Here is a 26058-nt window from a genome sequence, read left to right on the forward strand (position 1 = left end):
GGGAAATACGCTAAACTCAAGATTCTTGTACTAGAACACCTGAAATTAAACCTATAAGGTAACAAGCATTTTAAAAAACAAAATCTAATAATCATATTTACAAAAATTACTCTCACCTGATATATTCTAAATGGGATGTAGCGAAATCCACTATCTTCTGGAGGGTACTCCATGAGTTTCCTGTTTATGGCCCAAAATTGGTCAAATTTATCTGAAAATGAGAATAGTATTACATGCTGTATTAATAAAACATGTCCTATAGAAGTTACTGATTTTTAATCATTTCAAATGGTTGGAGTATCTGCTTCAAATAGAAAGGTGATAAAATAAATACAAGGAAAGTATGCAGGGTCAGAATATATGTATCTTCCCTATATTTCAGTCTGTCCTGACCTAAGGTGACGAAAACTCATTCATATTAAGGCAAGAAATCATGGACAGCCCATTCCTGAGAGGAGGGGCTGTGCTGGTGGCAGTGCCGTGACACCACCTTCAAAGGAGGATTCAGCCCCCACCCCCAAAGACCGAAAGCTGCCCTTACTTGCAAGCCCCATAGAACCGCTCCATGGCATTCCATGGGGCTATGCCACCTAAAAAGGTGGTGTAAACGCAAGTAAGAGCAAAGGGGGTGTTCCTAGCCTGAAGGGGGATTAGGAAGCCGCCCAAAGGTGGCTCCACCACCGGAATGCCCCAGGAACTCCCCCTGGGGCGCCGGCGCACAGAGGTGCACCGTCAAGACGCTGGTGGAAGGCTGAGCTGGCATCCCAGGGCCACACTGCCATGGCACACAGGCAGTCCATGCGCAGCCCAAAATCGGTGTCCATGCCGATCATGGTAGCGCAAGTAGCCTGGGCGCTGGCGCACGTGGTGCGGACACCGGCCCTTACATGCCTCCAAATAACTTTTGCCCACACAGCTCAGGAATGGGCTGTACATCAGCCGAGTAATTAATGAGGGGGAGAATTAATCCCAAACTATGTTTAAGTTTCTGCACAACACTTAACTTAAACTGTCTCAACAACGACATGCCATCCCCACCCGTTTTATACAGCACATTAAAATGTGTACATCAATCAGCTAACAAGTAGTTCTTCTACCTCAAAGCAGCAAGCAACAGTATTTAGAGTATTATGGGTTGTAACCCCTTTTATTTATATAAATCCCAAAAGTGTTGGACACCGTATATATGCTGTGATAAGGAAATATAGTTTGCCTACTACTAGGGGAAGAACAGGAGCCCCATGTCGCAGAGTGTTAAGCTGCAGTACTGCAGTCAAAAGCTCTGCTCACGACCTGAGTTCGATTCCGACGGAAGTCGGTTTCAGGTAGCCAGCTCAAGGTTGACTCAGCCTTCCATCCTTGCGAGGTCGGTGAAATGAGTACCCAGCTTGCTGGGGGTAAAGGGAAGATGACTGGGGAAGGCACTGGCAAACCACCCCACAAACAAAGTCTGCCTTGGAAACGTCGGGATGTGACGTCACCCCAGGGGTCAGGAATGACCTGGTGCTTGCACAGGGGACCTTAACCTTTACCTTTAGGGGAAGAACACACTGTTGAATCGGCAAATTCATTTTTGATATACAACTCATATCACCAGAATCTCACAGACCTAGATGAATTCAAGCTACAGAATGTTTATTGTGAATGCAATAAAATCATATTTTTTCACAAAATCTACAAGACTACTCACCAAAAGCTGCTCTCAAAAAAACCAAAAACCCTTAAAGAATATGCCCCCTAAAGTATCCCACCTGTTATTTTCATGCTATAAAGACTTCAAAAGCAACTTACTCCAAAGTGTTAAAATGTCATATAGAAAAATTAAATAGCATTTCTGAGAATGAAAGTAAAGATCTAGAGCACCTTTGCTGTAACACTTTCTACAGTGGAAGTACTGATGTATGTCACTGATTTTTTTTTCACATCCCTCCCATACTATAAACACATAAATATGAGAACCGGCTTCTTACAGGTTGAAAGCTGATAGTAAGCCTGAAAGTTGGAAACCTGAAAATTGGAAACTAATCAATCTATTGTAAAGTTTAATTATTAACTAGTTTTGTGTTGCATACTTTGATTTAGAAAACATAATCAGATTCGTTATTAAATGTTCTTACACAAGAATCATGTCTATAAGAAAACATTAGGAAAAATTTTCTGACAGAGTGGTTCCTCAGTGGAACAGGCTTCCTTGGGAGGTGGAGGGCTCTCCTTCTCTGGAGGTTTTTAAGCAGAGGCTAGATGGCCATCGTATCGTATCGGCTATCGTATTTTGGTCACATCACGAGACGACAAGAGTCACTGGAAAAGACAGTCATGCTAGGAAAAGTTGAGGGCAACAGGAAAAGAGGAAGACCCAACAAGAGGTGGATTGACTCAATAAAGGAAGCCACAGCCTTCAATTTGCAAGATCTGAGCAAGGCTGTCAAAGTTAGGACATTTTGGAGGACTTTCATTCATAGGGTCGCCATGAGTCGGAAGCGACTTGACGGCACTTAACACACACACACAGATGGCCATCTGTCAGCAATGCTGATTCTTTGACTTTAGGCAGATCATGAGAGAGAGGGCAGGAAGGTTTGCATCAGTGCTTGGCTCTCAGGGCCCTTTCTTTCATCCTCAGGGTAGTGCCAACCACCACTTTGGGGTCAGGAAGCAATTTTCCTCCAGGACAGACTGGCCGGGGATCCTAGAGAGGGTTTTTTTTTTGGTCATTTTCTAGGTGTGGAGTAGAAGGTCACTGGGGGTGTGGGGGGCGAGTAGTTGTGAATTTCCTGCATTGTGCAGATGGTTGGACTAGATGATCCTAGGTGGTCCCTTCCAACTCTATGATTCTATGATCTCAGAACTGCCTGACATTACATATACAAATGCCAGAAAATTCTTAGAAGTGTGAAGAGGATGGTCTTGCATAAATTAACACTTGAACTGGTCTCAAATCTTCAAGATGGACCATATGACAGTTTGCGAGGCCAACGAACACTTCAGGTGGCCCAAACAATCCATCTGATCCACATGCTTGAATACCAGTCTGCCACATGTGGGTGTAGCACCAAAAGGTGAGGGTGGATCTAGTAAGAAAGAGAACTACAGATGATGGATGTTGATCCTTCCTGTTTTTTTCTCTGCAGCCCCATCTCCCTCCTGGTTTCTCCCAAGGGCTGACTTCCATTAACAGAGCCTGGCTGACCCTGGGGACAAACTTCCCTGGAAAAAATACCTGGCAAGGAGTTCCAGCACCATAATTTTGCATTTTAAATAACACTTCCTACTTTCAAGGTAAGTGTGCCTCAACTGCATGAAGAGTTAGCCCTAAGTTTCTTGCTAGTATGTAGCACATTTTCTCACTAGTAGAAAGGCTCAAGCAATTTTTAGATGCCTCCTCACTGCCTAAGATACAAATCATGCTACTCTACCAGTCTGACTGTAGTTGCTTCAACAACAGCTACACTTACCAGACATTCCAGATTCAATATAACTCGAGGGCTGAAAAGCTCCTGTAGTAGAAATTTCTACTGCCAAAAAAACAGCAGGACCTATTTCTGTCTTCACCATCTCTCATGTTCACACTGGTATTCACATCAAGGGTTATTAGACTTGCAATGCAATCTTCAGCAGAGTTACTCTAGTCTAAGTCCATAAAAGTTGGTGCAGACTAATGTGCTGTGCCAAAAACGTATAACTCTTGTAGCAGTCCCCAATGTTTTATTACATGCTTTTAAATACTGCATTGTATGGCTTTTTGATCAATGGACAAATTAATAAGTTTTCATTCAAAGACTGATGCATCAGTGCATAGTCAGATACAACTAGCTGGAAATGCCAGCAAACTCTTTTGAGATATAAGCCTATCACAGTCCGTTAATACATCCTTTCCAACATGTTTGCACATTTTTCTTAAATAATACTTTGAATACAAACTGAGCTTGTTTAGTATATTTTACCATCAATAAATGACTGTGATAGGCTTATTTCTCAAAAGAGATCTGAAATTAAACAGGGCAGTTCAGAAATCTGAAATTGGCCAGATAAAACTACTGTGTGACTCCCAGGTTTCCAGAATCTAAGTTATAAAGAACACTGTAAAAAGAAGCAGTGACAAAATAAAGATCTCCCGAGATGGGAAAGTTTCTGGCCCACTTTCTAAAATAGTAAACTATTTTGTTAAAAGAATACCAAATTATATTTTCATCTCAAAGTTTGAGGGTCTCAAGAATCGTTGTCTACAAGAAACATAACTTTTAGTGTTTTCATTTTGCAGCTATTAAAATTAGAATTAAAGCCTGTAACACACAAGTAACATGACAGTAGGCTATCCTTGAGTGTATTTCCAAAATTGTGCAGCTCCAAATTCTTGACAGCAACATACAACAATGCATTTAACAGTAGCCTTCAATTCTGTATTAAACCATGTAGTCTGATGCAATGCAACTTACAAAGTTATTAGTAGGAAAAAAAATGTATGGTCTTTCATAGAAAAAGCAACTTGCAGATGTATCATTAACTTTGAGGCAGTTATCACAACTGCTACTTTCTTTTCTTTTTTGTGGTCATCAATTTTGTTTCACAGAGGGGTTTAAAATCAACCCATCTATAATGAAAGCCATACTGAAAGATGCAGCATGTATTTTAAAAAGTTCTCTTGGTTTCATAAGTTTTTCTTATTTCTCTTTTACTAAGTAATGAAATATAAAATTAGCATTTGAAAGCTTTCAAAACATTATCTGTTGGGTTCCACAGGTGCAGTTTCCAATGACACACACTGAAACCCATACAACCAACATTTCTAGGCAAACTCTTTTCTTGGGATTACCACAGTGTTCTCCCAAACAAGTCAAACACATTTCTGCTTCAAACCTTGTTAACAGAATAGTTGATAACTAAGAACATTAGAAGGAACAAAGCTTAGACGTTCACCTACACAAATCTATACCTCTGCCCTAAACAGCTTTTCATTAAGCTCTCTACTTTGTTTAAGCATACTTTAATTTTCCAGTGGTGAAGCCCTTCACAAGCTCACTTTTTATTCATTTGCCAAACTATTATTATATTCCCCACATTTACCTCAAGTTTGATCCTGTATGACCAGAAGCAAATTTGGCAAGCAGCACCTGGGCAAAATGTTACACAGACACACTGAAGCCTGTAGTATTCAAACTTTATTCTTGGAATGTCCAGCCAAGGTAAATTAGGATGCATGCTTAGCTTTGACAAAATAACTGCAGATCTTAAGAGTTTACAGTCAAATGTGATTGTTGCAGCTGAACCGTTGTCCAGGACTCGGTTCTTCTTTCATCTAAATATGCATATAAATCATTGCTGTTATGGAAAGTTTTAATTCTTTTGCCTCTTTCATCTAACAAGTTGTATGTCTAAACCAGGGGTCCCCAATGTGGTGCCCGTGGGCGCCACGGTGCCCGCTGACACCTTTTTTTGGTGCCCATCAAGTGTTTTAGGCAGTAGGTTGGGCCAGGTAGGGCTTTTGCCCAGCAAGGTTTCTGATTGGCTGTGCAGTGTTTTTTTTTAAATGCTGCTTTGGCAGCAGCTTCCTCCTCAGCACAAGGATCTATACTGTGTTACCAAAGTTAAGCTGTGGCAATCATTTTGTGGCTGGCTCCTCCTCCTGCAGCAGCCATCCCTTAGCCATTTTGTTGCTGCGCCCACCATGACATATCAGAGTTCCAAACATACCCACAGGCTCAAAAAGGTTAGGAACCCTGGGTCTAAACACTTAAACGAGGCACAGAGAGGCAATATCTACTTTCTAAACATGTGAAAGTTTGAACACCTTCCTATAACATTTAATAATGCATAGGACTGAAAACAGAGGGAGAAAAAACAGAAATTAGTCAAAAATACCATCAACCGAAGGTGAAGCATTTCCAGAAGTTCTAAACTGCTACGCCTTCTTCATTGCTCTGAAGAAAAACAATTACACTATCCACTTTAACAATTCCTCAGGTATAAACGCCACCGAAATTTAATCACTTTCCACAGAAGTTGTACTTACCATTTTGTAATCCCATCCAAAGTTGCTTATGATCCTTTTTTTGCATCTCATTGATAACTTGACTTTTATGCTTTAGAGCATCTGCTTCTTTTATAGAAGCCATGAAATGAGCTTCAATAGCATCCTTAGAGGGACAATGGAGAAGGTCTTTTTCTGGAAAGTTCTGGAAAAAACAAGATTTCATCATTAAAAAAAAGGAATGGTTCATCAGTTCAACAGCATTTTCTGTAGTGTAACCAATGAGACTAAACATGGTGCATAAGTCTCACTAGCCTTGTAACTCTTCATTAGTAATCATGAACTAAAGTGGCTTTGCACAAGAGAAGGCATGATGTGCCACGATGATATTTAGGACTCCCAAAGAACCCCGACTACATAACACAGTTGAACAATCAGAATACGTTTACCCTTCCCCCCCTTCCAGTTTTCTAGCCTGACTTAAATCAATGGCAAATTCCTTCCAGGACTCCACCATGTCTCACCCTTTGGGACAAGATCTAGCAAATGAAGAGCTCCCTCTGCACCCTAAGTATCCTTCCTAAGCAAGGAAGGCCTGAAGTTAGGGGAGAACAGAAACATAAATTACATGGGGAAACAGGCATTCTGCTACCGGAACTCCAGCATAGGTCCCATCAACCCAGTTTGTGTCTTCAGTAGTAACTGCCCTTTCAGGAATTATCTGGTTTTATAGCAGCTAGGACCTTTAATAGTAAATACTTAAAAAAAACAAAAAACAAGCAAACTCAACTTTGCACTCAAATGTAGCTGAATTGAGTGTGAATTAAAGTGAGGAAACACGGATCAGCTCCCAATTCTGACAGCCAATATGCTAGCTTGTACCAACCCAGCAACACACACTTACTTCTTCCCCTCCACCACATGCACACAAGATGTAATTATGAGAACCTCTAGTTTTAAAGCTATACGTTAAAAATTCTTCAAAACCAAGACATATGTACCTTAAAATGTACTGTGATATTCCAAGGAAGAGCTGAATTTGATGCATGAAGATCAAAGAGCAAGCCAATAGGGTAATGCCTAGAAACAGGTGAAAAATGTAGAAGACAAGAACCTTAATTGCTAGAATTGCAACACTAACCACTTCAAAGGTATGAATGTTTTCAAATATATATTAAAAATATCTCCATATCACAATAATCACACACACACACACACTTTCCCTAACTCCCTAAATCAACTAAATATAATACCATCTCTGACCAACTTCTTTACATTCATTAGAGTACTACTGAAGCCATAACAGTTGCTGCAATATAATTTAAGGCATACGGATCATGTGGTAAGGTGAATTAATTTCTGATCTTTCGTGTTTCACCCACATGCCAAAAGGCATTCTAGGGGAACGTTCAGTTTTTAAACCCACAAAAACATGGTGCAAACTGACCCCAAGAGTGTTCACTCAATACACATTTCTGCAACAAACCTACCTTGTAAGCTGGGTTGTGATTTTGAAAGCAAGCCCCTGTTACCCATACAATGATCATGGGAAGGGACAATTTACATAAGAATTCCTTCATGCTATCAGTAAGTGCACAGAGCCCTAAGGACAGGACAAGCAAGTGGAAAAATGGCAGTCTAGATCTGAGAATAAAAGGCAGTCGTTAATTAAATCTCTCTTCAGCACCAAAAACACACTGGTCATCTAAGAAACTGGGAGCAGAGGAAAAACATGGTAGCAGAATAATGTGAAATAAGACACTGTTTGAACAATATAAAAAAGTGCTTCTCCCGAGGGCCTGAACAGGCCATTTCCAAAGTTAGACAGTAATTCTGAGCCACCTTTCTTAACATTTACTCTCTTTGAAGCAAAAATTTGAGCCAGCGATAGCTACTGAGGTCATGTAGGTCCATCCAGCCTATGGCCTGGCAACTTCACAGAATCATAATCCTGTCCACGTCACAAAGAGATGAGGCTGTAGCAAAGCAGTAACTTTTACTGTGCCTAAGGCTGGTTTTCTTCCAGGTCCCCTTATGCCACTTGGCCTTTTGAAACAAACTATGCCAATGAGTCCATTCCAAGTGTTTCTTCTGAATTTATCATCCCAATTAACATATTTCATTTCGAGAGAAAGCTTCAGGCTTCTGGGATAGCATCCCACAAACTTGTTACAGCTACCGTATCTAGGTAAGCAGCAGAACCCCCCACCCCCGTTTCAAATAAAGTTGAATTGCCACCCGTTTCAGAAGAGATCCACAATATTTTATATCAGCAAAAGAAAATCTTGGCAGCATTTATAATGAAGGCAAATCGTTCAGAACTCACTCCTCTATGCTGGCCTGCTGATTTTCATTTAAGTACAACTGAAGCTAATTTGATTGCTCCAGTTTCATTGGTCACAACTTTCCAGAAGCCAGTGTAAAGAAAAATAAGAATTAATTGTGAGTAATTAGGTCAAAGCTAGAGTTCTTCACACTGGTGTTTCGTAAGTACTTGGTACACTTTGGCCTTCTCGCGATGCTTCCAAACTACTCTTCTAATTCAAACACCAGCAAACTCCCAAAAAATTTTCTTTTTTTTTTAAACAGGAATGTTTAAAATGGATTTTCAGAAGTCAAACGTCGATTTTTCTTCATACCCAGACAAAGCAACTGTATCATATCATTTTAAAACTCATTTCTAAAGCCACAGGAAGCGGGGGCTCCATCTAAATTAATCTTCAGGTCTCGACCAAAGATTCATACTGCCTTCAGACGTTTAAAACCTAGTTGGATGAAAAATCCCGGCCCACGCCTGACTTCAAGTTCTGACAGGTTTACTGGTAGCTCTTGTCAAATTTCAAGGCTGTTGCTGACAGAAACTGAAAGTGGTAAATACTTAAACTGACAAAGTCAGGACACAGACTCCCTGAAGCTAATAGCCACACATAATTAGATACGCCCTCGGCATATCTAACAACCTCTCACCTCTGCAACCACCCTTCAGCAACTACCAGTATCTCAAGAAAAGTTTCACCATAAGCCTTGGATACTCAACATCTCTTTACCTCTTTAAAGAGCAAATGGTGCTCAACGACAAAATCGGAACTGTTCCCTGGTATCATACAGTTTCTTAGGTAGGTATGTAAACTACTCATGAATAGCAAAAATACAAGTCTACTAGTAAACATATATTTGTAAAGATTGTGGTAGAATTTAGAAACTCACAAGATGAACAGACGTAAATCTGTCAATCTATGTAAAAAAATTAGATAAAAGCAAATATGCTTGCCATCGTTCCTTTCGACAAAGGAAACAATAATTAAGGCCAATCAGAAAATATTATGATCAACAGAATATCTAATGGGAAGGTCCAAACAGTATCAGATCTATAAGCTTGAGCTCTTCACAGAGATTTTAATGATACTAACGGAGATGGCTGAAGCCATCAAATGAGAAAGGTAATTTTAGAAAATGCGAAAAGATCTGTGGGAATGCTGGATGTATGAAACGCTTATAGCTGGCCTCCAGGACCACAATATAACTTTTAAACAGTGCAGTTACTACAGTTTAATATGTCAAACGTGGTTAGATACAAAGGGGAGGTAACAAAACAAAAATGAAGATTATAAACCCCAATGCTAGAGGCCAACGTGCATTCCAATTTAGTGAACGACATATTTAAAACCATCAAAATGATTGTTTTCTTTGACTGAAGAGACCGGACACAAACAACAAACTGTACAGGACATGGCAGCTTCTTTAACATTCTTAGTTATTTAGCACCATCTGCTGGTTAGTCCACTCAAAGTTCAGAGGCAGTAAATTCAGTGGATTTCTGGTCATAAAGTGCCACCACAGACAAATAACTAATACTTTTCAACAATCCATCCAGATAGCTTTCAGATTTTGATATGGGGGGCCCAAAAAATTCTACAGCATCAGCAATTCATCTGCTGCATCAAAATAAATAGTATTTTGGCATCTTGAAGACAGACACACTGTGGCATAAAGACTTATGCCACAATAAGTCTCTTCAGCTTTAAGTGCCTTGGGGGGGTCCCTGAAATTTATGTGTCTTCCATACATGCATACCACACCCCTCACCTGTTAAAACTTCAGATATTTAAATAGTTTTTCAGTTCCTAAAGGCCATGCTTCCAAAAAAATGGTGATGGAATTAATGCTGCATAAAATTACTGTTTACATCATTCTACCATCTCAGTTTTTAGGAGATATGTAGGTGCTTGGAGTGAGGGGTGGGTGGGGAATAAAACCATATTCTTGTTCAAAGTATGCTCTCATAAACTAAGCAAGATTAAATGTAAAAATGGAACACTGCTTGTTCTTAAACCATGTCATTTATTTGCCAGGTTAAACTGAAATTTGTGCCAAGTGGAAGAAATTTTTAATAAAACGTTTCCTCTAAAGCAAAGCAAAGAGCAACCTCAAACTCTTAGCAGTTGCTGTGAACAACAGTTACAGAAGTTTAAGCTATGTCAAAAAAGCCAGTGGCTTGCTTTTTCTCAACCAGGACATATAACAAGGTAGGAATAAGGACAGATGTCTCTATGGTTGGCTTTGACATATTCTAGGAGCCAGAGCCAAAAATTCAGGAGCCAGACTCATCCATAACAAATATATTTTCATTGTTGTATGAGCTGCCTTGAGCAGGTCTCTGGAGAGGGGGAATATACATTTACCAGAATTACACAATCTTACACCACCTTTTGACTGCATCCATATAAAATAAGGAAAGACAAGATTCCAGGGTAAACTGTCCAAGCTATAATGCATAGGGACATCATGTATATGGAGTATTATCCAAGGTTTCTCACCTGTGGTTTGAAACAGGTATGTACCAACCAGACGTTATACCATCTCACCTGCTTATAGTTCCAGTAGAATTAGAGGCATGGAGGTGCCCTGATTTTAGCCAGGGTTGCTTTTGAAATTTTGTAAAGTAAACTTTTTATAAACAGTTCCCTGGCAAGGGGACGGGGGCGCTTTAAAAAGTAGAACATTGGAGAATGTCAAGCGCATATCTGAAGCAGTCTTACAGGCAAATTACATAATAGTTTCACAAGTGTGTAAAGTCCTAGTGGGGTTTTGAAAAGATTCATCAGGAGGCTTCGAGCAAAAAGGAAGGGTAAGCAGAAGTACTTTTTTTTTATTATTTAGTGATTTTTACTCAGTGATACAGAGTCTGTCCAGGATGAATACAACTGCCTTTTGTCTATCTGACTGTCTGTCTACTGTATGTCTCTTCTCTCCTGCACATGCTCCTCAGCTCTGCCTTTTAAGAACAGCTCCAACCGCACCTCTTAAGCAAGGCTTTTGACCCGAGTGGGAACTCCTATATTAGCTGGCTCCTGTCTGTGCCAAAATCCCTAAGAAGTGTAGATGGAGCTGCCAGATGAACTTCTTAAGTAGCCCTCCACTCTCTTCCTCTTAGGTACGATTTTTGGATGAAAGCAGTGACTAAAAAGCAGGGGAAGGAGAGCTACTCAAGAGGGTGGGTTGCAGTGCCAATCCAGCATCTTCAGCAGCACTCGTCCTACCTTTTATCAACCGCTGTGGGAGGCAGCTCTGAGCGTCATCAGAGGGGTGGGAGAGAAACAATAGGTGCAGCAGGGAATTGTCAAGGCCCTGCAGCCCCCTAGTGACTGGATTTGTCAAAGCCTGCTCCAAGGTACATGTGGTATGCTGTTGCAGGATCTCCTTTGAGTTGAATAAATATTTGCAAAAAATACTTGAAAAACAACTGTTAGCTACTTTTATACTTTTGCTCTTATCGAAAAAAATAAACACAGTTCTGAATAAGTGTTAATTAAAAGAAGCAGCTCGATTGCTATGAGATTGCTTTGGAGAACATTTACAGGATTTATACAACATGTGACCAGTTTTTTATAAAGAAATACAGTACCATAGAATCCAGTAGGGAAATTTTATAGTCTCACCTCTATTATGCAGTTCTTGATGAACCAGAATCATGATTATTGCTGCTTCAAGAGTTCTGCACACTCATATTTACTATGTTCACTAAGGCCACTAACGCATGGTAAGCTTTGCAATTTTTTGTCCCTCCCGTCACACACCTCTTGATCATACATTCAAAAAAAGGAACGCATGGTCGAGAAGGTGCGCCTCCACCCAACTGGGGTTGCCGAGTGGCGAGGAGGGGAAAGAGGGCGGGGAAGAAAAAGAGGCGTGGGCTCTGGCTCTCTTCCGCTGTCGATGAAAGCGGCGGCAGCTTGCCAGGGGAAGGTGGGAAGAGGATGGGGAAGGGCAGGTGGAGGAGGTGGGGGGGCAGAGAGGCGCAGGCTCCATGCCCTCCACTGTCGATGGAGGCGGTGGCAGCAGCAAGTTGCCAAGTGGAGAGGGAAGGAGGAGGGCGAGGAGGGGAGAGAGGGGGTGTGGGCTCCGCGCTCTTCCTCTGCCGCCGCCTCTCTCACTCTAGGCCCTTTCATCCTCTTGCCTTCTCCTCCTCCCGTGGCGCTGGGTGCTTCAGCGGCAGAAGGGAGTCGAATCCGCGCACGTACATGCACCAGAAAACTCTCACGATTGTATTGATATATTTTTTAAATTTTTTTAAAAAAATTAAATCCTGTTGAGGTTGGGGGGAAGGTCGGTTGATCCCACAGGAGGGAGGCGGCCATGCGTGTAGACTCCCGCAATTTGATACAATCGCGGGAGACTCGCACAACAAAACGGCCATGCGTTAATGACCTAGCTGAAAGTACTAGAAATCCTGCTCCAAAAGTTATTAACTACCACAGTGTAGAGCAGTGGTTCCCAACCTTTTTTTGACCAGGGACCACTAGGACTTTTTTGTTCGGTGCAGGGACCCCAAGGTTCAAAATAAAAATTCCGAGAATTTAAAAATAAACTTTAATCATAACTGTTAGTTAAACATTAAACTTAGAATAATATTTGAATATGGTTTTTTTTATAATAGAGAACTTTTAATGGAAAATATTAATTATGGGTTTATAACTTTGTTTCGCGGACCATAATTTAGTTCTCGTGGACCCCTGGGTGTCCGTGGACCCCCGGTTGGGAACCAGTGGTGTAGAGTAAGCACAGAAAGAAAATTTGATTAATCAACACCTGAAGGAGAGGACAGGGACAGAGAGATTCAGCCATCCTTCAAATGAACATTTTTTTAAAAAGAGGACATCTAAGCTTGCTAGAGCTACTTTACTACCCTTCCCATTGCAATCTCCTGACCTATATGGCTATTACTCCACATGGGTCCTGTGACACTGGGAATAATTCTTTGAAGGTCAGAAATGGTTGTTGCTGGAGGGGAGGCAGGACAGTCAGGAAAAATTGGGATCCTTGCATTGGCCATGCAAGGTTCTTGCACTGGATCCAACCAAAGGTCTCCACTAATGTAACATTCCACCAGTTAAATCAGGTCAGTCATTTACATGTCATTAAAGACTATGTACAGAAACCAGAACAGCCCATTCCCAAATTCAGCCATCAGAACTATTATATTTAAACAGGGCCAAATATCATTTACTTTATCCTTGTAAAGCGGACAAATACTAAAGATTCTATTTAATGGAAATGAGAATCAGTGACAACTAGATCTGAAAATCATGCAGCCTTGCTAGGTCACACCTGATGCCTCCCTAGCCGCAAACAAACAATTAAGCAAACAGCAGCCTCTTTAGCACTCATAACACCAACATGGTTTAGAATCTGCCGTTCAGTTACCCATTGAGAATGTGAGGAAAAAGCCACTTTCATCCCTTTTCATCAGTGTTGTTTACCAAAAAAAGGGGGAAAGAAACCATTTAAGTATTCCACTCATTATAACAATTTCCAATAAATCTGATCTTCCAAGACTTTTGTAGGATTTTTCCACCCAGATCTCCCCATTACAACAAGCAGATGAGTAATATACATACCAGCATTTTAAACTCACCATTTCAGTGGTGTGCCTTCGTATTCAAACCATATTTCTACAACATCTTCTTGTCTCATAACTTTCTGGAAATGTTTTTTCACCTTGTCTGTTACAAGTGTCAGGTAGCTAACCCTAGGTAACAGCAGCTGTGAGAAAAGGTTTAAATATGATACACCCTATTAAAAAACAGAATACATAGTTTCAAGCCAAAATATCCGTTCAATTTTAAACCTTAATTTTTAAATGCAGCATTATTGTGTCTTTTAGAAAGTCCAAAGAAAGTTTAATTTATTTACTTATTTTGTTTATACCTCACCTTTCCCCCTCAAAGTAGCTTGTATCCTCACAGCAACCCTGTGAGGTAGGTTATGCTAACAGTGTGTGACTGGCCCAGGGTTACCCAGTAAGCTTCCATGGTAGAAAGGGGATTTGAGCCTGGGTCTCCCAGATCCTAGTCTTATAACCTAACCAATACACCACACTAACTCGCAAAAGGAGGAAGAAAAAAAGTAAAGCAAACATATAACAAGCATTTATCCCTCCTGTGTTTAGTTTGGAGATTAAAGTGGGAGAAATTGGGGTGTGTGAAAAAGTGGAAGATTTACTCCAGTCACTGCAGCTATAGTAATGTGCCAGCATTTCTACTACCATAGGTCCACAGATCTATATCACAATGCTAGCGTTATTTTTAAATAAAGATTTATAACATACAGCATAGCACTGGCACAAAAAAATTTCCATTCCTTTGCAATGTGCATTAATTTTATTTAACTTATTTAATACAGGTTGTTCTAGATGTCTTTTTTTGTCCTAAGTATAGCAACATCTTTATGGAAAAATATCATACAAATTATGTGACTAAAATTGTACTTGCTTTTCAAATGCATATAGCAATTGCACACTTAAAGACTAATCCTATGCATGTTTACTAACCAATTCAACTAAATACTTAGTTTTACAGCTTTAAGAGAAAGAAACATTATGAAGGGTACAATCCACCAAAAAGATCCGCTGAACAAATTCTGTTTAAGTAAGGCTCCCAAGACAACAAAAATTCACACAGATGTTATCCAGCAGGAAAAACGTGTTCTTTCTATGAAATAATAGGAAAAAAGCATTCCTTAGTAGACCAAACACTGAACATGAGTCAGCAGTGTGATGCAGTAGCTAAAAAGGTAAATGCAATCTTGGGCTGCATCAACAGAAGTATAGTGTCCAGATCACGAGAAGTGATGGTATCACTTTACTCTGCTCTGGTTAGACCTCACCTAGAGTATTGTGTTCGGTTTGGGGCACAAAAAGATGTAGACAAGCTGGAACGTGTCCAGAGAAGAGCAACAAAGATGGTGAGGGATCTGGAGACCAAGTCCTATGAGGAAAGGTTGAAGGAGCTGGGTATGTTTAGCCTGAAGAGAAGACTGAGAGGCGACATGATAACCATCTTCAAGTACTTGGAGGGCTGTCATATAGAGGAGGGTGAAGGGTTGTTTTCTGTTGCCCCAGAAGGTCGGACCAGAACCAACAGGTTGAAGTTAAATCAAAAGAGTTTCCATCTAGACATTAGGAAGAAATTTCTAACAGAGCAGTTCCTCAGTGGAACAGGCTTCCTTGGGAGGTGGTAAGTGCTCCTTCCCTGGAGGTTTTTAAGCAGAGACTAGATGGCCATCGGTCAGCAATGCTGATTCTATGAACTTAGGCAGTTCATGAGAGGGAGGGCATCTTCTGGGCATGGAGTAGGGGTCACTGGGTGTGTGTGGGGGAGGTAGTTGTGAAATTCCTGCATTGGGCAGGAGGTTGGACTTGATGACCCTGGTGGTCTGTTCCAACTCTATGATTCTGTGCACAGGCAGGGAAAACTACTTTCAGTGACAATCGTGACCAAATTTGCTTAAAATGAAGCTGGGTTAGGTCTTAATTGTACTAGTGAGTTCACAGACTTCTTTGGGAAACTGACAATTTTTTCATCCTTGTACTTTCAGGCTACAGATATTTCTTGAGAATAAGAAAACTAGTCTAGAACAGAACCCTCTTGCTTGGGAAAGGGCCTACTAGAGGGGCTTTACGAGCAATCAACAACCCATTCCACCCCACAAAAAGACTTTCTGAGAGAGCTATGCAACACTACTCCAGAAGAATGACAGCATTAGGCTGCATATCTCTAGATGATGGGGAAAAGCATTAGTACCCATTTGTTAGAAGGCAGATATGCCACAAAGATTTTCCACACAGAAAATATTATCGTGCAACATACATAGTATGTCTTTATACAATAATACTCACATAGTAAGGTTCAGCTTCCCTTTCAGTGATCTCATCTTGATACAGAGTAAAACAGGTTGGTATTCGCCCAAACCACACTTTTCTAAGTATGTCTTTGTCATCTGTCATTCTTCCAGGAAGTACAGAAGCACATGTAGGCTACCCCTTCAGAAAAGACACTGTGAATAAAATATAACTGATCAGTTTTTAGAGCCCAAGGTTATTTATCATTATTTTAGCCTGCCTTTCTCACTGAAACTCAAAGTGGATAACACAATCAACAGGATAAGACATCTAATAAGCAATGTAATAGGACTAGGATACAGAGATCATGTTACACCTTTAGCATGTTTCCACAGCACAATGAGGAGGTTACCTCTTTTAGTTTAGACAAACTACAAATCATAGAGCTACTCATTAAAAAGTCTTTGCCAAGAACAGAATACTGTATTTGTGTGTGTGTTTTTAATCAATCCATTTTATCTCTACCTACTGATAATCACACAATTACAATGTACAAGTACTTCACTTTTAAAAACTATACAACTCAATTTGGTTGCAATTTTAAACTGTCACAGCCTAGCAGGGAAGCAGTATGTACTGTAGGTACAGCATGGATTTTCAAGATTTTTTCCTTGCAAATAAACAAGGAAGCCAGATTAAAGTGGAAAATTGGCATGCCAATTCCACCAAGGGACTAAACATTTTTACGTCAGACAGTAAGTGCTCACAATCCCCACACCCCACTATGAGGTGGCTGCCTGGGACAGAAATCTTTGGAGCCTTCACAGGAACACATTCTTCTGGATCACATCAATGTTTCATCCAGTCCAGCAAACTGTTTCCAATAGCAGTCATCCAAATACGCCTACAAGGAACACTTGAAGGAAACAGGCCTACCCATTACTTATGCCCCGACAAATCATTTTGACAGGTTTATCATCTGATTTCTTTATCATGGCTAGCAACCATGGCTAGACCTAACCTACACAATTTACCTATCTTTTCTAGAAGGCATCTAACCTAGTAGCTTCCACTATGTTTCATTTAAGAAGTGAGAACTTCTACTTTTCAAGAAAGACTTCTCACCTTTTATGGCCTCCTTGACATTTTAAAAAATCTATTCTGGCATCCCATGGATTTGTTCATCCACTTTCTCATCTATATAGCTTCTATCTGAGCCACTGTTTAAAATGGTTTGAAATAAATTCCAACTCAGGAAGGGATTTAATCCTCCTTACTCTCCCCTTCAGTTTCCTTTTAATAATTGCTTCATTTTGAATCTACTTTTCCCATTGTTTCTTCCAGAAGGGAAACTTATTTGGATTTTAAGCAATATTTGGATAAATATCAAACTTGACAAAAATGTATTTTTAAAACAAAATAGCTCAAAAGTATGCAAGGATGTGATTTATCTATGACCTAGTTTAAAAAGTGCTCTGGTTTACAAAATAATACGAATAGTTGATTTGGACAGAGCAACTGGGGTAAGGAAAGGACAAGGAGCTGAAATTGCTCCGTAGTCCTCAAGCACAGCCTCACTGAGGGAGAGTCAGCAATTTTATTCTCATGTCTCTCATCACTCCAGCAATGGTTCCTAAAAGGTGGTCCTCCCCATGGTTCCTGCATCTCCAAGAATAATATTTCCAGGCTTAGAAAGAACTTCAGCAATGAAAGAGAACACTGAAAAGCTGTGTGCACCTTCCATACATGGATGGCAGGATATTGCCCAGTAATTTAAGAAGCCTGGCAAGACCCAGACATCAAACAGGTTGGAGATTATAAAGGCTATAATTGATGGTTCAATTTTTTATTTAATAATACTTTTTTTTCTAAGTCCAACTAGGAAGATAACCAATAAGCTGTCGAGTTCTCAGAACTCTTCTCAAGTCTGGGTGTTCGGTTTAAGACAGGGGTGTCCAATCTTTTGGCTTTCCTGGGCCACATTGGAAAAAGAATTGTCTTGGGCCACACATAAAATACACTAACGATAGTTGATTCATAATGTTTTAAGTAAATTTACAATTTTGTGTTGGGCCGCATTCATAGCCATCCTGGTTAAACCTGGACAAGCCTGGTTTAAGACAAGGGGTGGGAAGAAGAAAGGGAGGGGAAAATGTTTTAGGGCTTGATAGAAAACTCCACACTGAGTACTGATTATTAGTGTTACTATGCTGGATGGCTACCTCCAATTTTAGCATCATAAGAGGTTTCTAACCATCTAACCATGAAACCCTAAACCAAGTACATCTTTCTAAGGCCACTGACTTAGAAGGGCATATCTCTGTTTAAGAATGCTATGAAAAGGTTTGAGGACAGCATTACTCAGAGATTTTGTCATGTAGCGCTACCCTGGGGAGAGTCGTTTAGATTAATGTCTAAGTGGAGCAGTGACAGCTATGGTATCCCAGTGGCAGAAAATCAGTTATTAGAAAGGTCTTTAATCCACAATAGGTATTGCCCATTATAAACACAATTTAGTAAAGCTAAAAAACGGAAGGGCAGGAGTCAGTCGGCTGTGTGTATGTGGGGGGTGGGGTTGGTACCTCCCCTGACATGCAGAAAACACACCCTCAAGATCTCTGGATGCAAAGTTGCTACTGTTTTCCCTTTAAAAAAAATTTTTTTTTTAATTGAATTGTTTAGGGTACAGAAATAAAAAGATAGGGGAACGGGGGGAAAGGGGAAAGGGTTGGGTTTCTGTGTCCAAGTTTTGTCAATACACTGAAGACACATCTCAGAAACCAATTACACTTTAAACACACCCTATAATTTTGCTTACAGTAAAATGTACGATATCTCACCTTTATAAACATTTCCTAGATGCATACTGATAGCATCTCTAACAGCAGTATAAAGGCTAGAGCTAAGTATATCAATCACGTATCTTATAGGTCAGGTTAATATGCTAAACACAATCAGCCCGGTTCATTGATGAGGCATATTTATCATAGGGGGTCACCGCACTTTGTACTCCCAGCGATGTATTAAGAGTCTGAAAATGTTATAAAAAACATCGCTTTTGTAGAGGCAAACTGGGGTCCGTGGAGGGGGGGGGGAAAGAGACCTGAGACCGTTATCAAGAAAAAACAGTTTTATTCCAGCTGGTCACCCAGTGGCTTTAGCAAGCAAAATTAACTGGGCCCCGATTATACTGGGGCGCACACTTTTAACCAAAATCGATGCCTTGAGAGGACGGGGCCAACATTCAACGCCTATCAGGTTGTTTAACATTGTCTGGAGCCTCTAAAGCTCTGGCAGTTTATTCCAGTTTTCGATCTCATACAGCGTTCACCGTGACTTTCCCTGACATTTCACCTAGCAGCATACACACAGAGCTAGCTAGCATGTATCCAGGCAGACCTCTCTCCCTGCAGCCTTAATACACTTCAATACATCTACAGCATCGGTTCCCAACCAGGGGTCCATGGACCCCCAGGGGTCCGCGAGAACTAAATTAAGATCCGCGAAACAAAGTTATAAACTCATAATAAATTAATATTTTCAATTAAAAGTTCTCTATTACAAAAATATATATTCAAATATTATTCTAAGCTTAATGTTTAACTAACAGTTATGATTAAAGTTTATTTTCAGATTCTCAGAATTTTTATTTTGAACCTTGGGGGTCCCTGCACCGAACAAAAAAGTCCTAGTGGTCCCTGGTCAAAAAAAGGTTGGGAACCACTGATCTACAGAAAGGAAAAGAGGTTATTACACCCTATTAAATCAGACTGCTCAAGTGGATCTTCCATGTTCAGGGGGAATCTATCTTGCCGTCTCCCTTTAAAAGGGGTTTTTGGAAGAGGTCTTCACCGCGAAAGGGGCCCAACGAAGTGAGAACAGTATTTTTTTTTTATAACGTTTTCAAACTCTTTAATACATCGCTGGGGATACAAGTGCGGTAACAACGGTTGCCGAGGCTTCCAGGAAGTCGGCAACTCCTCGCCCGGGGCTGAACGTTCAACAGGGGAAGGGGGGGGAGGGGGGCTCGGCTCCGCTCCCCGCGCTTCCAGCCCCCCCCATTCCCCAACGGCCATCGCCGTTGGCCCCGCCCATTCCCCAACGGCCATCGCCTCCAGAACCCCGCAGAGGGGGAGGGGACAAGGGACGCCGCCGTTACCTGGCCGCCGTTTCCTTCTCAGCCGGCCCCTTGCGCCGAGCTCGGCCACAGGTCAGCTACGCGCAGGCTCTGTTTCGCCCCCCCCCCCTCTGCCCCCGCCCACCGGCAAGGAAGGCCGACGACAGGCAGGCCCCGCTGTCAACTTTTCACCCCCAGGTCTCTCTCGTAGGGCCTTGCGCTGTCGCGTCACGTGATCCCCCCTCCCAATCTGGTCCTTTTATCCTTTCGTATTTTCCCCCTTGCCTTCAGAGCGGAGGGAGGGAAGCGTTTGGGACAGCCAGCTCCTTTAACCAATCGCCGCCTGCTTTGATTTTGCCACAACCCGGAAGTAGCGACTGGGATTGGCCATAGAGGCGGGAAGGAAAGAGGCGTCGCGCAGAATCCAAAGCCTTTAGTTGGCGTGCTAAAGGCTTCCTCCAGGGGGCAGCAGGTAGTCGGAGAGAGTGAGGGGCGGTGTTGGGAGAAGGGGACGCGATTGGAGCGTCTCTTGACATGGGGGAAGGTGGGCGTGGCCAAGCAGGGGCGGGCTCCTGGGGGGGGGCGCTCGCGTTGTCAGCGCTCTTTGCTTTTAACATATGGCGTGCAGATTTACGTATAAGCTAAACAAGCTATAGTTTAGGGTCCCACTCTCTTGGGGGGCCCTCAAAAAAAATTAAAGGGAAAAAAACCTGGATGTACATTGTGTTTCTAAAGGAACTTTTGTTTTTGCCAAATGTCAATGTGTTCGCATTATTAAGTTTGTTATGAATAAAAAATCGTTTTAAGTTAGAGCTTAATAATTATTTCACGATTAATATACTTCTTATTAATTGTATTTCAGTCCAACAATTACTTTGATAAAATACATATTTTGTTACGTGCAAATGGCTTTAGACACCTATTAGGTCCATAAATTACCATGTAGCATATTCACAGCGGGTAGCCGGGTTCGTCTGTCTGCAGTAGTAGAAAAGGGCAAGAGTCCAGGAGCACCTTAAAGACGAACAAGAATATTTTCTGGCAGGGTGTGAGCTTTCGGGAGCCACAGCTCACTTCTTCAGATACAGCTAGAATGTGAATCCATCTGTCTTTTAAGTAGAGGAGAGGGAATTCAGACAAGCATTAGTATGTAAATGTTAACAGTATGTAAATGTGAATAGCAGGCGTGATGGGATTAGGTGTGGTATGCAGAAGAGTCTGTGATGTCCAGGGGAGAGATGGGTATGGAGAAATCAGCATTGGTAATGAGCCATGAATTTACTTTTCTACATATAGCATATATTCAACACAAAAAACAGCGACAATTTGTTGTTGACAAAGGACAGCTGGACATATAAAGGGCCCCATTACCTTCAATAGCTTAGGGCCTCATCAAACCTAAATCCGGCCCTGAATACAGCTGCGCTTGTGTTTGGGGTGTGGGGCTCTTGGTAAGTGTGCTGAACTAGGATTGGGGATATCACCCAGGGAATCAAGTCAGCGTTCAGCCATGAAGTTCCCTGGGGGGACCACTGTCCAGAGAGATTATCAGATCACAGATTAAGCCAGTTTGAGTCGTGTTTGTTCTGATAGCTGTGAATTTGATAGCTGTAGATTTGATACATTGTTGGATACTGCGTTGTTGTGCTTGTGCTACTGCAGTCATCGTCAACTGGATTTTCTTGGGTGAACACATGAAGCTGCCTTATACTGAATCAAACCCTGGGTCCATCAAAGTCAGTATTGTCTACTCAGACCGGCCGCAGCTCTCCAGGGTCTCAAGCACTCGTCTTTCACATCACCTACTTGCCTAGTCCCTTTAACTGGAGATGCTGGGGATTGAACCTGGGACCTTCTGCATGCCAAGCAGAGGCTCTACCACTGAGCTACAGCCCCTCTCCCCAAGACAATCCAGTTTCAAAAGACTGCTAAAGTGTAGTGATGATGCAATATGCACCTATACATGGTCGTAGCTTGTTCTGTCTTGGTCTTTTGACTAGGCAGGAACTTGTGTTATATTTAGTGAGTGAGGGGCTGTGGCTCAGTGGTAGAGCATGGTTTCATAGTTTCCTTGATTGAATAAATCCATCTCATGTTGGATCTTCCTCTTTTCCTGCTGCTTTTAACTTTTCCTAGCATTATTGTCTTTTCTGGTGACTCTTCTCATAATGTCACCGAAGTATGATAGCTTCAGTGTGACCACTTTAGCTTCTAGGAAGAGCTAAGGCTGAATTTGATCAAGAACCCACTCATTTGTCTTTTTGGCAGTCCATGGATTCTGTAAAACTCCCCTCCAATACCACCTTTCAAATGGATCCACTTTTTTCCTGTCAGCTTTCTTCATTGTCCAACTTTCACACCCGTAATGGGGAATACTGTAGTATAAATTATCTTGGTCACCAGTGACACATCCTTTCACTTTCTAGCTCCTCCATGGCTGCCCTTCTCAGTCTTAATCTCCTAATTTCTTGGTTGCAGTCTCCTTTTTGGTTGATGATGGAGCCAAGGAATAGACAATCTTGAACAATTTCAGTTTCTCATCATCAGCTTTAAAGTTATATAATTCCTCTGTCGTTATTACTTGTGTGTTCTTGATGTTCAGCTGTAATCCTGCTTTGGCACTTCATCCTGCTTTTAAACTATGGTTATGCTATTGCTTTGGTAGAGCAATTTCATGGAATACAGAAGGTCTCAAGTTCAATGCCCAGTGTCTTCACTCAAGGGGATAGCAGTTGATATGAATGATCCATACATAAGACCCTGGAGAGCTGAGTAGAAAATACTGATCTTATTGGACCAAAAGGTCTGATTCACTATAAGGCAGCTTCATGTGTTCTGTTCCTGGGGGGTTTGGGAGGGAGTGGTTTGACCACATCAGTCCAATCGTTGAACAGTGGGGTAGAGTGGGCAGGGCAAAGAAAACTGACAGAAACATTACATACAAGGAAAAAGCCAACTCAAAATCACCTTCCAGAAAAATATTAGGGTAAATGTCATCTCGAAAGAACCAGAGGAAAAAACAAAAACCCTGAAATGAAAACTAAAGGCACAAAAATGCATGCGGAAATCAGGAGATAAACTGAAGCAGTATGGGGCCAGAACTGATGGGAAAAATCCATCTGGATTTATCTCAACCCCATAATGCATACTCTCTTTCTCTCTGCCACATGCAAATCTAGACTTTTATGCATAATTCTTCTTTTTCTACCACCGTATTTACTGCACCTTCATCTTTACCTCGTTTTCCCCTCTCTTTCCTCAGCTTTTAGGTCTCTCAGTTCCCTTCCCTCCTGTTTTTTCCCTTTTCCACAGGCATAAGTATTGCCTTGCTGGATCAGATTCTTATCTAGTCCAGCAGTTTCTTCCTATCAGCCGTCTGGCTGGTGGTTCTGGAGCCTCACACAAAAGCCAGAAATGGTGGTGATAGCCAGCCTCTATTGCTTATACCCAGCATCTAGCAATCAGAAGTATACTTCCATTAGGTGTTAGCTCTAATAACCATTGATAGACTGTTCTCTGCAGCTTGCCTAATTGTCTGTCTGTGTGTGTTCGTGCTGTGTGGCCTAGACCAGTTATGTAAATATTGGATTTCTCAATGTTTTGCTGTCCTCCCTCAGCTAGAATTCCAGTCAAGCTACTAAAGTAAATGTCTGCACTAGTTTTCTCCATTCTCCAAGCTAATAGGGCTTATGATGCAATGCTCACAGGACTGCAAATGACATTTATAGGCTAATGATTCAAAAAAAATTCATTTCCAGCCATGTGACTAGTTCAGGATTAGAAGAAGGAACATCAAAGGCTGCATCTTCTCACAATGTAGCTGAGTGCCTTACAAGGTAATGCTCAGCTCTAGGTGACCTAGAAAGAAGAAGAGGGCTCCGTGCTGTATAGCAAGTTGAGCAACCAGAAACAGCACGCAAAAGGCAACATGGTATAAATATAAATGTAATAAAGTAACTAAGTGAAATAATGTGAAATATACAAAAATACAAATAGAGCAAAATGCACAAATATAGACAAAAAATTCCCAGCCTAGATAATTGAAACAATCATCAAAACACTGATACAATGTATCAAGCTCAAAGGTATCTACTTCTAGCCAAAAGGTCTTGAAAGTTGCTTGTTAAGTAAAGTCTTGTATTTTTCTTTTCCACAGAAAGAAGCAAACAGGAGGCTTGGGAACGAACATCAAAGTCAATCCATAGCCTAATCAACATGACGTGTCGTCTAGATCATTGGTTAGAAGTAGATACTTACCTTTGAGCTTGATACATTGTATCAGTGTTTTGATGATTGTTTCAATTATCTAGGCTGGGAATTTTTTGTCTATATTTGTGCATTTTGCTCTATTTGTATTTTTGTATATTTCACATTATTTCACTTAGTCACTGTATTACATTTATATTTATACCATATTGTCTTTTGCATGCTGTTTCTGGCAGCTCTAGGTGACAGCACATCACCGTACTGCTAGTGCTGCACCAGCATAGCCGACTCAGTGGTCTCTGTTCTAGGAGCTGAGAGAATAACAACTACTCTGAGTCCAAAGCAATACTACCCACACATACCAATAATGGAGCTGCACATCAGGCGTATGTGGAAGTAGCCAACAAACACATGCCAGTGGATATCACTCTTCCCCCACCCATATACTCAACACATCAAGGTAAGCCCAGCATCCTCCATTTTATGGAGGACTGCGGTGACCACACTCCCAGGTACTCCATAGGTAGAGGTTAGACTCTCGTCTTGCAAGCACAGTGGGGGCACACAGGGAAGAAAACATGGTCACTCCAACCAGATCACATTTCTACAACCCACTTGGTAAAGGGAGCCCCCCATTTAAAGGTGATGGCTTCCCCCAGGCAAAGGTTCAGGTTTTGTTGGGGAAGAATACCCCCAAGGAGCAGCTTTTGGCAAGGAAAGAGGACACAAGTACTGTAGCAAGAAAACACACCATTGCACATTCACAGAAGGTAGTACTTGTGTCTTTCTGATTGGTTGCAGACCTTGGTATTCCTTGGTGGTATCCCATCCGAATACTAACCAGGGCTGACCCTGCTTAGCTTCTGAGATCTGATGAGATCAGGCTAGTCTGGGCCATCCAGGTCAGAGCAGAAAGATAAGATAGAATCACTAAAATCCAAATTTGAGAACTTCGGGGGTAATAGGGTGTAGCTAGTTTATATAGACACAATTATGTGAGCTGCACATAGCTTTACTAAAACGTCTAATTCATACCCTCTAAAGACATGATGTGAGGTACTCTAAGTGTACAGGAAAACATTGCCAATGGATATATGTAGCAAACCCAGTTCTATTGGTCCTGGGATTGTTCTGGGCATGAAGCCATCTTTTTGTAGCTCAATGCAACATTACTCATTAGTTTTAACAATGAACAGTAGATCTGGTCTTTGCCCAACTATAAGTTGTCTATCCAAAGCCAAAACTGAATCACTGGAAGAGTGAGAAAAAATGCATGCTTGCAGTTTGACACAGAAACTAAAACAGATTCTCAGGCCTGTCTGTGCTAAACATTCTAAGCAACATTTCCTATTAACCTTAAAGTTCACAACAGGTTTAGGATACCAATGAAACCCGCTCCTCCCTGGCATACCCCTGTTGCTGCCCATTTTGGCCCATATGCCAGCGTGGGTGTGACACTGGCAGAATGCGCTAGGTTGGCATATCTCTTACGTTGGCAAGGGGATTATTAGCAATCCCTAACAATTTACAGACATCCTAGGACTGCACCCTTAACATCTTACATAGCACATTGTTTCCCTGTGTCTGAGCTGACAGTGTTACATATCCACCCTGCTTTGTTGCAAAAGCAGAGCTATGATCCATAAA

At 41.4% G+C, this 26058-nt stretch overlaps 1 protein-coding gene across 1 annotated transcript in view; it reads right to left on the minus strand.

Moving 5' to 3' along the window:
* The window catches only part of ATG5 (autophagy related 5), a 30755-nt gene extending 14452 nt beyond the window's left edge, over window positions 1-16303 (minus strand). The window contains exons 1-5 of the mRNA XM_056856327.1: window positions 16146-16303; window positions 13884-14011; window positions 6970-7048; window positions 6011-6173; window positions 117-211 (exon numbers count right to left, since the gene is read on the minus strand). Of these exons, the coding sequence (XP_056712305.1) occupies window positions 117-211; window positions 6011-6173; window positions 6970-7048; window positions 13884-14011; window positions 16146-16253 (573 nt within the window). The 5' untranslated portion in view covers window positions 16254-16303. The remainder of the gene's footprint in view (window positions 1-116; window positions 212-6010; window positions 6174-6969; window positions 7049-13883; window positions 14012-16145) is intronic.
* Between the last annotated feature and the right edge of the window lie 9755 nt (window positions 16304-26058).

This window comes from Euleptes europaea, chromosome 10 (genome assembly GCF_029931775.1).
Source record: "Euleptes europaea isolate rEulEur1 chromosome 10, rEulEur1.hap1, whole genome shotgun sequence".
Taxonomy (NCBI): domain Eukaryota; kingdom Metazoa; phylum Chordata; class Lepidosauria; order Squamata; family Sphaerodactylidae; genus Euleptes; species Euleptes europaea.